The 12,954-nt window shown below is 49.4% G+C and overlaps 2 protein-coding genes across 2 annotated transcripts; both read left to right on the top strand.

Moving 5' to 3' along the window:
• Positions 1-4,103: 4,103 nt before the first annotated feature.
• On the top strand, positions 4,104-4,265 carry PpBr36_03174 (uncharacterized protein; the record flags this gene model as incomplete). The annotated part of the gene is made up of 1 exon (XM_029890350.1): positions 4,104-4,265. A coding segment is annotated over one exon (162 nt), but the record flags the coding sequence as incomplete, so codon positions are not given.
• A 5,362-nt stretch (positions 4,266-9,627) lies between these two features.
• Positions 9,628-12,094, top strand: PpBr36_03173 (uncharacterized protein; the record flags this gene model as incomplete). The annotated part of the gene is made up of 4 exons (XM_029890349.1): positions 9,628-9,729; positions 9,822-10,116; positions 10,203-11,116; positions 11,201-12,094. The coding sequence occupies 4 exons, from the start codon at positions 9,628-9,630 to the stop codon at positions 12,092-12,094; spliced, it is 2,205 nt and encodes a 734-aa protein (XP_029754455.1).
• Positions 12,095-12,954: the final 860 nt, after the last annotated feature.

Genomic DNA, 12,954 nt, shown 5'->3' with positions numbered 1-12,954 from the left:
AAAAAAAAAAAAAAAAAAAAAAAAAAAGCTCGAAAAATGTCCTGTGCTCCTAGTGTCGCTCGTATGTCTATCTCATTACTAGTTAACCTCATCGTAGCGACGAGACTATCAGAAGATCCCGTTAAATTGATCTAAGCGAAGGGACTATCTACAAACACCTGAGGCGAGTTTTGTAAACGAAGATGACAATCGCAATTTAATCGCAATAACGACATCGACGACAGGGAGGATGGAGATGGAGATGGAAGATGGAGCAAAGAACACACGAAAAAAAAAGCTCCGTTTCGAACCAGTACAAAAACTGGGACAGGGATCTGGGCAGGGACCAGGAACAGTGACATGGAACCTAGGCAAGGCAGGGAAGCCAGGTCCGCTCCGGATCCCTAGTCCGGATTCCCACTATAGCGTGGCAGTGGAACCCTTTGTGGGTTCTATTTTTTTTTCTTCCAGCAAGCAAGACGGATAGCCCAGGGGTACACCCCGTCTCTCCCCCCATTTCCGCAGGATGACGACAAGGGGGGTTGAAATTGAGGCCCTTGGCACCACCCTGCCATGCAGCCGGCGTGTGCTTCCAAGGCCTGACAAACTGGGGCCTTGGCCCCTCATTACCCCATGTCAATAATGGCGAATGTATTAAGGCTCGGACCCCTGAGGATGGATCGGGGAGATCGTGGCTGGCTGGTGTTCTTGCTGGGAACAAGGGGGAGGGTTTCTGGCGAGTAATACGGTACGGTCAGCTGGTTGGGGTGACGGATTTTTGCTTGGTGTGGTGTGTGTGGGAAAAGTGTCCAAAACGGTCTGTAGTTCATAGGAAGCTTACTACAAACGCACAAGCATGTCGTCGGTGTGAGAAAGATCAATCGCGAAGAGTGTCCAAGAAAGGGCAAAGGTATAAAAAAGGAGACGACAGGTGAACCCTCGGTGAAGGAAAGAAAACCAGGACAAAAAATTAAACCTTGTTATCTGTAATGCCTTTGTCCAAGCAATTAATTATCTCATTGATGGAAACTTTGCGAGTGCCACACTCTTTTAGATTTTTATTTGATTTTCTTTAATTTGCGCTATGACTTTTTTTTTGTGTTCTATTTGTTATTTTTTATCAGCAACGCGCAGACCAGAGGATAAGATAGGATAGTCATGCTGCACCACCATCATTAGGGAGGAGTATACATTATTTATCACAAAGAGGGGAAAAGGTAAAAAAAGGCCACTTATTTCAGTCCCAGCTCTTGTCGCTGCTCTCAAGTCTCCCGCAGGAAAATTGCAGCTCGAGGAGCTGCTACTGTCACAGTGCCACTGGGGCCAAGATTATTGGCATTATAGAAAGTATACCGTAGTACTACAGTAAGTGGGCACGCGGGAAATATCGCGTCACTTTGCGAGCTTCCGAACCCAAAATTGAAGCCTTCATGTCGCAATGGCTACCGTGGTAAATTGGGTTCTGCGGGAGGACCTCCCAACAGGCTTTCTTGCATGAGTCCTGCTCCTTGGTTGAGATCCGGTGATAATCACTTTGCTGCCACCTATAGGCAAGTAATGTCTTACTACATACATATATAGTGGTACTGCCCACTGCAATCCCAGTTTCCATTTTGCGGGCCATTGTCACACCGCATATGCCGCTCTCTATCTCTATCTCTCTCTACGTTTTTTTTTCTCCTTTTCTTGGTTGCCATTTATGCACATTAAATGCTGGTAGATCACAACGTGATTGCAACCGTGGTAGTCCGTGCTCGAAATATCTATTGAAAAAAAAAAAAATGAAAAAGAAGGAACACATTGCCAATGCACACAGCCTCAACACTCCGAACCAGTCGCATCTTGTCTATCGAAAAAAGAAGGGTCTTGGGAACTGGTCGAAGTCTCGGTTTTCTGGGTGACATACAGGTGCGGTACAACCCAGCCCATCGAGCCGTTGCCCAAGCTGCACGCGCCCCAGTTGAGTGTCATAGGCCTGGACTTAGCTACTTACTGGCGGTATAGACCAGAGTGCTCCCAGCCACTCACTATACAGACTGCTACTGGACTAGCCGAGACAAGTCTAACGGCTATTCCGACACAAGTTTGGGATTGCGGGGAAACGGCACGGCTCGGGCTGAACGGTTTCAACGGTCTAATTTCATCTAGTGGCAACTTCAGCGACATCAGCAATATCAGCAATATCAGCCAGGTATTATTATTCAGTCATATGCGCTTCGCTCTACGAAACCATATGCCACGATGATTAGATAAGACAATGTCGGAAACCCGGCTGGTCCGGCACTTGGACTTGGTGATCATCAAAACCTCTTGACATTGCGCCAAGCCCTCGGTTGAAAAAGGAAGAAAAAAAAAAAAGCGGTATGCGTAAATTCTAAGGGGTCGAGGACGTCGATCAACCGACCTGTCAAGACGGTCTGTTGGTAAAATGGTAGTAAGGACCCTCAACTGCGAACATGACATCTGGCACAATACCGCAAATTCGGAATGATGATCCTAGCCAAGCCATGCCTGCTAGCCTACCTTGACAGAGATAACAGAGGAGTCAATCGCTTCGGGCAGCGGGGCGAAGCGGCAGCGGGAGACCGACATTCTTGTTCGGCTTGTTATTTCTGCTCCCAGCCTTGCACGGACCGGAGGTGGATGAAATTGGCAGTGATGGACAGTAAAAAAAAGAGGATTGTCAAAACTTCCAAAGTTAAGCTCGAAGAAAAGAGGAGAAAGAATAAACAGCCTCTAACCGTGATCGTCCTTTATTATCATCAACACCCCCTTGGTGTAAATAATTAGCGCAACGACCTGGTCCGTTGCATTAGCCTCATACTGTTTTTGTGGGAATGCGGAATGCCTGGAAATTTTATTTGACAGTTACCCGACTGTTACGGTGTTCCTGGAAACCCCCGGGCCTAACCAGGGAGGCCGGATCCCGGAAGCTTGCTGTGGGGTTCTTTTCGTACCTGCCCATCGTAGTAATACTGCGACTACCAAGCCTCACAGAAATGGGTGATGAAAATTTCAATCTGCAGGTATACCAATAACCGAAAGGCCGCCATAGGATGACTGAGGCTGGTTAAGCTTGTTTGAAGTTTCGTGTGGCGTCCCTGGGAACATTGGGGTGGTTGTTTCCGTTCTCATCTTTTTTTCTCCCCAAATTCCTCCGAAGTGGTTTCTGGTTCAAGAGATGGATGGTGTGTGTGTGTGTCCCACCCGCTTCGATGCGGTCACTCTGGACTAGTCCGAATATGTTCACAACGCCGGTGAGGGAGGTCAGTGCGCTCGCAAATTCAAGTGTTTCTCATCAGCTTTTTTCGACCATACAGGCAGTCTCTAACAAGGGCAAGAAAGGGGGCTTGCCGAGAAACGGAGCAGCCACGAACATATGGGTTATTTTTTGTTCTTTGTCTTCTACCGCGCGTAGACTGTACTTCTGTACTTACTGTACTGCATGTAGACCTTGTGGCTGGAAGAGGTCCAGAACAGTGTGTGCCGTTGTTGATCCCCCGCTCGCCAAGGTGTCGTGTATCCGTGCGCGTGGGAAGCCAGCGGGGGCGAGTGGGCTACAGTGAGCCGGAATTCCAAGGAGAAGAAAAAGGAAAAAAAAAGTCTTCCTACGGACTAGGCCAGCTGTCACCAATAATTCACAAAGTAATCGTCTTCCGAATGTCTAACCTGGAGGCTAGTTTGACTTGCTGCTTGACCAACAATCTCCGAATAAATGACCGCGATTAAATATTTCGTTTGCGCTCTTCGGTACCATCCAAAAGCTGGTATTCAGTCCTTTTGGAGGAAGAGAAATTGACAAGAAAGGAGCGGCATTTTAGACACGCATCACATACAGTGCGGCGGGGAAAAAGGGCTCATGCGTCTGTATTCTTCCGTTCATCAATGCCAAAAAATGCCCGTACCCGAGTAACTGTCCGATGAGCAATTATACAAAGTAAAGGTATTAAGGACATGGCATGGCAGCTTGCATCAGGGTACTGTTTTTGGACTTTGCCTGAGACCCTTTCAGTACCTAGCCACACCTCCCGTTCCTGCAGGTAGGCAGGGATTTCAAGAACTTGCCGAGTAGAACAAGATACAAAAAAAAAAAAAAAAAAAAAGATGCCTAATTATAAGTTCTTGAGCCGGATAAATCCGTCATCTCAACTCTTCACCGGTTGAACCCTCCCGTGACTGCCGCGCCACAAACGCAAGTCAGCAGTAGCCAAGAAGGTAAGAAAGCTAACCCCTTTGATGATTGGGGCCGGCCAAGGAGATCTTCAACGGTCTCTCCCTGCAAATAAGGAATAAAGAATTAACATGAATAATAATGGGAGGGAAACGGCAGGGAATGAGATAGGTATTGCCGTTCTCTCATGTCACCCTCACCTGAGACAGGAGGGATAAATTGACTTACGATGTTAAAATTACGTCCTCTTGTGTTCTCTGTTGGTTTAAACCCTCCCGGCTATTCCATGGGGATTTCCCCAGTCGTTTTTTTTCTTCTTCTCCGTATTGTGGGAAATCGCATGAATCTTTGCCACGTTGACGTCGGCAAGAGGCGATGACTGACTTACATCCTGGGTGCGATCATTCCTGCGAGGCAAGTCCCAAAAGGAACAAAAACCTCCAAAGTCGGAATTGGGGCAAGTTCACGGCCGGGGGGTAGCAATCGTCCCTCGCTAAGGTCAGAGTTCTGTAAGTTCATGCAGAGTTCATGCACACCCAAAGTTTTCGATGAGCACTCCTCTTCCTATTTACGACCCCTGCCGTCCCGAGAAAACCCGCTACATACAGTACTGTACTGTATCGTAGATTATGGATTTACAATACCGTGGAGCTAAGGACCGCCAACGATGCCACAACGCATTGAGGCCGGACAAAACGGCAGCGGTGGCGGTAGATCACATTGATCAATAGGGCCCCACACTGTAATTCTTGAAAGACCAAGGTTTTCAATAGTATTGGAATTACTCCATCAGCGCTCATGACAGGTGAGCTGCTGGGTTGGACCCTGACTTCCCTTCAGCTGTAACTTTGCAGTATGAATCGAAATACCCTATCCAACCAGCTCGCGCGGGTCTCTCTGTCCTTGATGTGGTTGGTACCTGCGACATGATCGTCAATTTCCCCACACAGCTGAAGATGATGCAAACAACACGAGTGCCGGACATTGTACGTTGTACATTGTGATAGCTTTGTTCCTGTCATGTTGTTGTTGCATTCGTATTTTCATTTATTTCTATTTCTGTCTCTGTCAGTCTCATTTCTCTTTGTTTGTTTTGGTCTCGAGCACTTTTCCAGTGGAAATACAGAGTCCACACACTATACGTATACGCTCAGACCCCAGTTTTTTTTTCTTCTGAAATAACGCGCCTCATGGCCCTTCATGTCGAATGTGCGGCACACATGCCGCAAAAGCTCTTGCGTCTCGAGTCAGAGGCGGCATCCCGCAAAGTCCCAAAGGCCTGATGTGGAAGCGTATTAAAAATAAAACTTGACCGTGGCATTCACACAGACAAAAAGCAGCGATGAACCCATCCGTAGAGTCAATCACTCGTGGTTATCCGAACATGACAATGCGATGTTCTCGGAGCTTCCAGACCGGTCCCCTCTCGCTGTATTTTGTTTGATTTTTGTGTGATATGCGCGCAAAGTGTCTATAGAGTAGTGGTTAGCTTTAACAGCACAAGAACAGAGACAAATTACTCCACCATCTCATGCATCCTACTGCCAAGTATCAATTAACTGGGTTGTAGGCTACCTGAAATATAGGAAACCCTTCTTCTCTCCTTGTTGCTAATACAGTTTGGGAAAATGCTTGCGATGAGCTAACGCTAGGCTGCCGATTGGGTTGTCAACCCTTTGTCAACTCGATTGTTTCTGCTGTCTATCAGGCTGAAGCATCTGTCTACCTGTCCAAGCTGCCGCACCTTACAGGTACACCTAGCTCGTTAGTTCAGCTGGGTCTTGGCGGTCTGTGCTGGCATCATCCTGGGGATGGCGTTACTTTCTGTTGGTAGAACTAGAATTTTGGCAGTAGTACTGCCTGGCGGTCCAATTCCTGCCAATGGTACACGTGCGCAAGGACATCATAGTTGTACAAAGTCAAGGAAGAAAAAAAAAGGTGACAAGGCCAACTTGAAGCTGGAGCTAAACCTCACCCTGTGTTGCTTTTTTTAGTCGCGGAGCTGAGGCTGACCAGACAAGCTAGCCGAAAGTACCAATGGAAAACCTCGGTCGGTCATGGCTACTTGAGCTAGCATAGTCCAGAATACAGTAAATAGGGTACCTAGTAGATGACAGGTTCACAGACTGCCCATTTCCTTGATCGCAAGGTGTGTGTCAACTTTTTATTTTTTTTTATTTTTTATTTTTTTCTATTATTTTTTTTTCTTATCTTCGTTGTTTCTTTTTTCTCTGCGGTTAACCAGCAGCAGCAGCAGAGTAGCATGCGCTGTGAGTGCATTGACACAATCAGGCCGTCTCGGATTGAGGAAAAGAGGGATCGAGTGGCTATATTTTTCAACTCGATGGTGGCTTGGTCAAATTTTCCCCTTCCCCTTGTCGATTCTGGTCTACCTCTTGGTACAGTACCTGCATCAATCTGCTGTAGCAGGCGGCAATGCAAGTACTTTGATCGTGTCAGTTTTCGGATGGGCCGCAAGGGGTTAGTTGGCTTTGAGTTTGGACCTAAAGATATGCATGTATCTGTGTCTTCCCCGCACCAAGGTAAACATGGCAGAGAAAATGCGTGCAGCTTGCTTTATGCACGCGACCCATTATTGCCTAGGTATGTTGATATACTATTTGCTGTATACTGTACTTTTTATTCTGGGATTTTTGTTTTTGTTTCTATCTACCCTCGAAACAAAAAGCTTCTATTCAAGGAGAAACACGGGAAATCCTGTTTGATATTCGCCGCATTTCCGATTTGTTTATTCCCTCCCCCTTCCCCCGTTATGATAATGCATCTTCGCATTGAGTTTGTGTGGTTCGGGTCATGTGCAGACTGACGAGTCCAATGAGAAACAGATAGAAAGATATTGGAGCCCAAACAACTTTGCCATCTCATCTGCAACCCAAAAAAAATTAGTGGCGCCCTTGCTGCAGTGAGAAGGGGGTTCCATCTCCCTGAGTTTGGCCAAGCCCATGCCACCTACCTTCCTGTCTGGGCCTCCTCGACACCACCACGATCGATCTCGAAGCAGCCTGCGTAGATAACGTTCAAGATATATTGGTTTGTTGCAGATTCAAATCGCGACAGTGCGGCTTGGTTGACTTTTGTAACCCAGAAACAAGTAGCCCTGAACGTTTTGGGATAATGTACTAAGTGCTCATGTGGCTCGGCCGAGCCACCGAATGAACGTTGACTTCTGCAACGCCACGAATGAAGAATTTTTCGCTCATGAATACTACAGAAGGGGGTTAGTGCCGTGTTTTCTCCTGAGCGTCTTTGTCGGCGTTGGGCTCGCCGCAGATTTGGAACGGATTCGCCGGTTCTCCCGCCCCGTCGCCGCAATGACGGTTAAGCTATCAGTTGGCCGATCATACAGCTGGATTTGATGGGACTCATAGCTGGTCATGACGAGGCGAACGAAGGGAGCTGATCCTCGCACCAGTCAGTCATCCGACTAAATCCATTCTATCACTTCATCTGTTCAATTCCCAACAAAGTCTTCGATTTTCTCTTCCGCACCAGGGCTTGCTCCATCGAACTGAAGTGCGCGCAATTCGACCTAAACAAAACCTCTACTGAAAGCTCCCCTCCGCTTGGCAAGACGGAGCTAATGCACCTACGTCGTCACTAGGCTAACCAGGAAATGCGCTAATAGTGAGCAGCAACAGACAAGAAGAGAAGAAGAAAAACGTGCGGATTCTGTCCGAGTGGTGCCGATTGAACTGGCAGGACTTTAACGGACAGGGGCGGATGCCTATAGGCCATAACCGAGTTTCTGCTATTGACATGGACACCCGGCCCGCGCAAGACTCGTGGAGGGGTCCCCTCCTTCAGCCCCTGTCACGGCGGGGCATTTGCAAACCCATGGCTAAAACATCCCCTGTCCGCTGGGGTGGCAGCTCCAACGTTGCACTGTGAAGGGTTGTTTCTGGGATAGCTACAGGGGTCAGGGGGTAAGCGGGTTTCAGCACGCTCTTGTCTTTTCTCTCTCTTTTCGTCAATTTTCTTTTTCTTATTTTATTTCCCTTATTATTATTTTTTTAGGTCGAGCCCTCCCCTTCTCCCCCCCCTTGCAAGCTTACCTGGACTAGACCGTTGACGGAATGTTTCTACATGTCGAGCTTTCGCACTATGGTTCGGCCAACCATATTCTTCTCACTGTGCTAATGTTTCCGAGACAGCAGAGACCATAGGTCTTGCCATGGCTAGCCTCTTCCTTTGTCATTACTGGCCCACCCAGATCCAGACTTACTCGTGACGTCGACGTTTGCCATTCCTACTACGGCACCTCAAGTGTCAGCCGCGTACCTCGCCTTCGGGATTGATTCCAGATATGCAGAATTGTAGATACCCCTTCAGGAGAAGTTAGAGGCTCCTACAACGCAATCTCGTCTCTTCCGAAGGTCGATACGCCGTGCGTGACAAGACGTTCAAATACAACTCTACTATGGTACATGACCATCCACTTCGACACACACTGTTTCGTTGCTACAGTACATACTCGTTTCCCTCATTCATGTACCTGGCTTACTGGGAAGGTTCGGTGGGCTCTTTTGGTGGGGTTCGTGCCAGAGCGACCCAGACCCAGCTTTTTTGCTGCACTCTGCATGAGTTCCCACGGGTCGAGTTCTGTCAGTCAAGTGAAAAGGTTATACGGTACTCCCGTCAGCTGGGAGAACCTTCCTTTCTGTTACCCACTCCCCCAGCAAGCAAACACATACGCCGACCCCCCCGTTGCATGCAAGCTGGAGCCACCCTTGTCCTTTCTGTCTCTAGCACACTACGACGTTATTGATTCTTCACCTTCTACTGCGTGCCTGGCTCCATGGGTGCCACCCGAGACAGGGCCCCGGGTTATGGTACACACGGACTCGTTTTCCCTCGGTTTTTTTTTTTGTCTGTCCCTTTTTATTTTTTATTTTATTATTTTATTTTTGAAAGAAATGTGGATGGGCATCCATGGTAATTAAAACTGACTGCATTGCCCATCTCATGTCGTTGCAGACCAGCCTTGCCGCATCTGCGTGCGAGTGAAAAACCACCCTCATTGAAAAGTGCCAGTCCTCGGACGCACCATAGCAACTTTCCATTGTCAGTCTCGGATGCCGGTGCACGAGTGACGAAAGGCTAGAAAGCAGACACGGGACGAGACATAAACTTCAGAGGCATCTCATCCCATCCTTTCCTCTTCCCTTCGACACGCTCTGGCCAGCACGCACTTGAGGTCATCCGTCCATCCCATCTTCCGGTGAAGGAGACCACAAAGATACACACCATACGTTCATACAAGCCTGCTTGACAGGGGCCCCTCTTTCACCAACGGCACAGCCAAATCCGTTCAGCAAAGAGGCTTTGTTTTATTCGCTTCTCTTCCTGTCTTTCTACTGGTCATACAATACTTATACACCATTCCTTCTTTCTTGCCGGCCACCCCTCCCCTTTTTTTTCAGACTCACAGCCGCTTCCTACCAGTCGAAACGGATCCAATGGCTCATATAGTCAACTGCATGCTGGAGGCGGATCAGGATCATATTAGCCATAGCCAGTCTGCCACAATGCCTGGCTCTCCAGTATCCCGATCTGAAACTGTAGGTCGAGCTGCAAGCATTGAAAACTTGCTCTATCCATCTCCCCTGGTGCACACCAAATTAGCTTCTAACAACCGCGTTCCGCTCAAAAGCCGTCAGAGAAGCCTGACAAGGCATACGTCTGGAGAATGTACCAGCCAGAACGCAAGTATCAGCTTTTCCCCCGGAAGGAGCAGCCGCAAGCTGCCCAAGGGAAGGGCCTTGACCCGGAGCAGGCCTTCGCCCTCGCCATGAACCAGACCAGCAACAGCGAAAAGTCTGATAAGTCACCGCCTGGAAGCGGACTGAGGCTAAGGATCAAAGAGCACAACCTGAACCGCCGGCGCAAAGTCAGCGTACCGGAGCTCGGCCCCATGACCACGGTGCAGGAGGTTCCCATGGACTCTCGTAGGTTCTCCATCTGCGTCTTATATAGACCCGTACTTCTGCAAAGAGTTGTACTGGGCAGGACTAACGAGCTATTTCCGCAACAGCAACGATTCCTGGCCGCCCACCTCTACACGAGAGGTCCATCAGTGCTCCTGGACAGAACTGGAAGCACCACCACCTCGCAGAAGTCATGATTCCTACGCCGTCTCTCGTTGAGGAAGTCACTGAGCTCGGCAGCAGCAGCGAATCTGGAAGCCCAGCCAACATCCCCAAGAGCCGATCGCCTCTATCGCCAAAAAGCCTGGCACCGCTAGTCATTCCCGCTCAGGGTGTCCCTGTACCGAGACTCAACCGGCAGAGGTCCTTGAATCGCTCACGAGCTGGCAGCACCCCAATCGAGTCAAGCACTGCCCCTCGATCGACCAGAACGGACGAGTCTCCCGTGATGCGCACACCATACACTCCTCTGTCGTCTAGTTTGACAACCCCGAGATCAGCATCGACCGTCCACACGAACTCGACCGTGCCGACTCCCGTGACAGCCCCCATCGAATGTCGAGCCTCGCCGAAGCCATGGGAGAGCTCATCTACGATGACGCCTCTGACTGAGCACAAAGAGACAACATTCCTCGACCTCAGCGCCACTCCAAAAGGCGCCTCCTCGACTGCCAACTCGACACCTGTTGCTTTCGCTTCCGAGACTCGGCCTCCTGTTTATCACAATGCCAGTGGACATAAGAGGAACCAATCGGAATCGTCAGGCAGCATCATGGAGCGGGGTCGTCCACGCAAAAGATGCGACATAATACCCGGGGGTATTGTTGTGGGCCGATCTATATCCAAGAGGAGCAGGAGTGCCGACAGGCGTGCGTTTGAGAGCCTGCCTCAAGGCTGGAAGTCGACAGAAGCGCCCAACACGCTGCCACACAATGAGGCAGTTGCACTGCAGAAACAGGCGTTGCAGCAAGCTGCACGATTCGAGGTCCTTAGGAAGGAGGACGTTGAGGCTCTGTCCAGGGTAAGTCATAGTGGTCAATCCGTGCCGATCCAAATCTTAATTTGACACGGGGAAACCCCGATTAACGAGCGACCATATATACAGGAACTACGCCAATTGGACGAGCGCACCGAGTATCTCCGTCGCACTTACAATTCTCTTCGGGCTGGACGACGCAACCTGCATGCACGAATCTGCCAGTATCTGAGATCGCCTCGCTTTGCCAAGTTTAGCCATGACTCGATGCTCAAGCAGGAGGAAGCACTTGCCGAGCTCGACAACTCGATCGACGACTGGGTTGGCAAACTTGAGCAAGCCGAGAATAGGCGCACTCGAGTGCGGCAAAAGCTGCTCGAGCACGTTGCCGCCGCGGCCACGATGCCCTTGAGCCCTGGAAGTGTGCATGGTGTCAGCGAGAGCTTGCAAATGGCAATTGGCATTAGATCGCCTCACTGCCTGGCAAGCAACGGTGCTGGCAACATTTCGACCCCTCCCAGGAGCCCAACTCGGCAGCAAATCTACATCTCCTCGGCTCAGCAATCTCCTTCGCCGAAGCGCTTTGTGCCCTCTACCATTATGGAGCAGCCAATCGGCGAAGAGACTGCCACCGCCGAGGAGGTTGAGGCACACCGCCGTGCCGTTGAGAGCATTCGCGTCTATGCCGGCGATGATGTCTATGCACTCTTGGCAGACGTTGAGAACGAGTTCACCAAGATGAGCACCAACGATGGCGCACCAGCTGAAAAGCAGGAGCAACCTGACGAAAATCTTTCCGAGGATGAACTTCGTAACGTGCACCGTGCCCGCAGCCACGAAATGCTCAACAGCCTGTCCAAGAAGTCGTCGGACAACAGTATCTCAAGCATCAAGACCTCATCACCTGTCCGCCCAACTGCTGCCACGCTTAAGCAGCGGAGGTCCTCGATCAAGCCAAAACCCGCGCCTGTTACCGCAGTCGAAGGGGAAATCTTTCTCACCAATGCCGTCTTCAAGCCTTGATCTCGGGCAAACGGCATTGCAAACGACCACACATCGCTCCACACTGTCATACAGAACTCTGCCGCCCACCCTCACAGAGTCCTTACGATAAGACGTTCATTTAACGATCCTTACGGCCGACCCCATCATACAATCATTAGAAGCATTGATCCTTGAAGCTGGTGCCAATTTGCTGCAGTCCGCCAACCATTTTTTTTTTCCTCTTAAACTTTTATTCTTACGCATTATCCGCGTCTATTTTCACTTCAACCCCCTTTCAAGTCACTCATTATGGCTGGTCTGATATGTAATCACCACCAATCAACACGTTGATTGCAAGGCACTTTTACGAAACATTTTGATTCTTGCCAGTTAGCACTGGTCTTTTTATCACCTGCTTTGTACTCTTTTTTCTCCTTCTCATTTGTAACTTGTTTCATTGTGTTTCCTGTCTGCTGTTTCCTTATTGCTACTCTATATACATCATTTCGAAGCAAGCCCCCATTTCCCATTTCTGCATGCGCAGCCAGGCCCTTCACAGGGATCCGGTGCGCCAGGAGTTGTTGTTTCTTTGCGTCGTTTTAAGCTTTGAAGTTTTAAGTCTATTTTGGAGCAGTTTGTCGGCGATATGGCTTGCACAAGGGTCTTGAGGTTACAACGGAACCCAGTCTTTGGCTAGTTAAAGGCAAACATTTGGTTCCTGTACAAAATTTTCCAAGAGATGGAAACCGAGCAAGATAGATTGCTCAAGGGGGGAGGAATCCATGACGTGGTTGATGCTCGTGGCTGAAACATGGGACTGGCAGGGGTTCCTGATCGTTCTGCAGCGGAGCTGGATGGTGGAAGCAGAGTGGTGGCTATGGAACACAATCCATGATCGG

The sequence above is a fragment of the Pyricularia pennisetigena genome, chromosome 3 (genome assembly GCF_004337985.1).
Source record: "Pyricularia pennisetigena strain Br36 chromosome 3, whole genome shotgun sequence".
NCBI lineage: Eukaryota > Fungi > Ascomycota > Sordariomycetes > Magnaporthales > Pyriculariaceae > Pyricularia > Pyricularia pennisetigena.
This window is presented reverse-complemented; position numbering and strand designations above follow the sequence as displayed.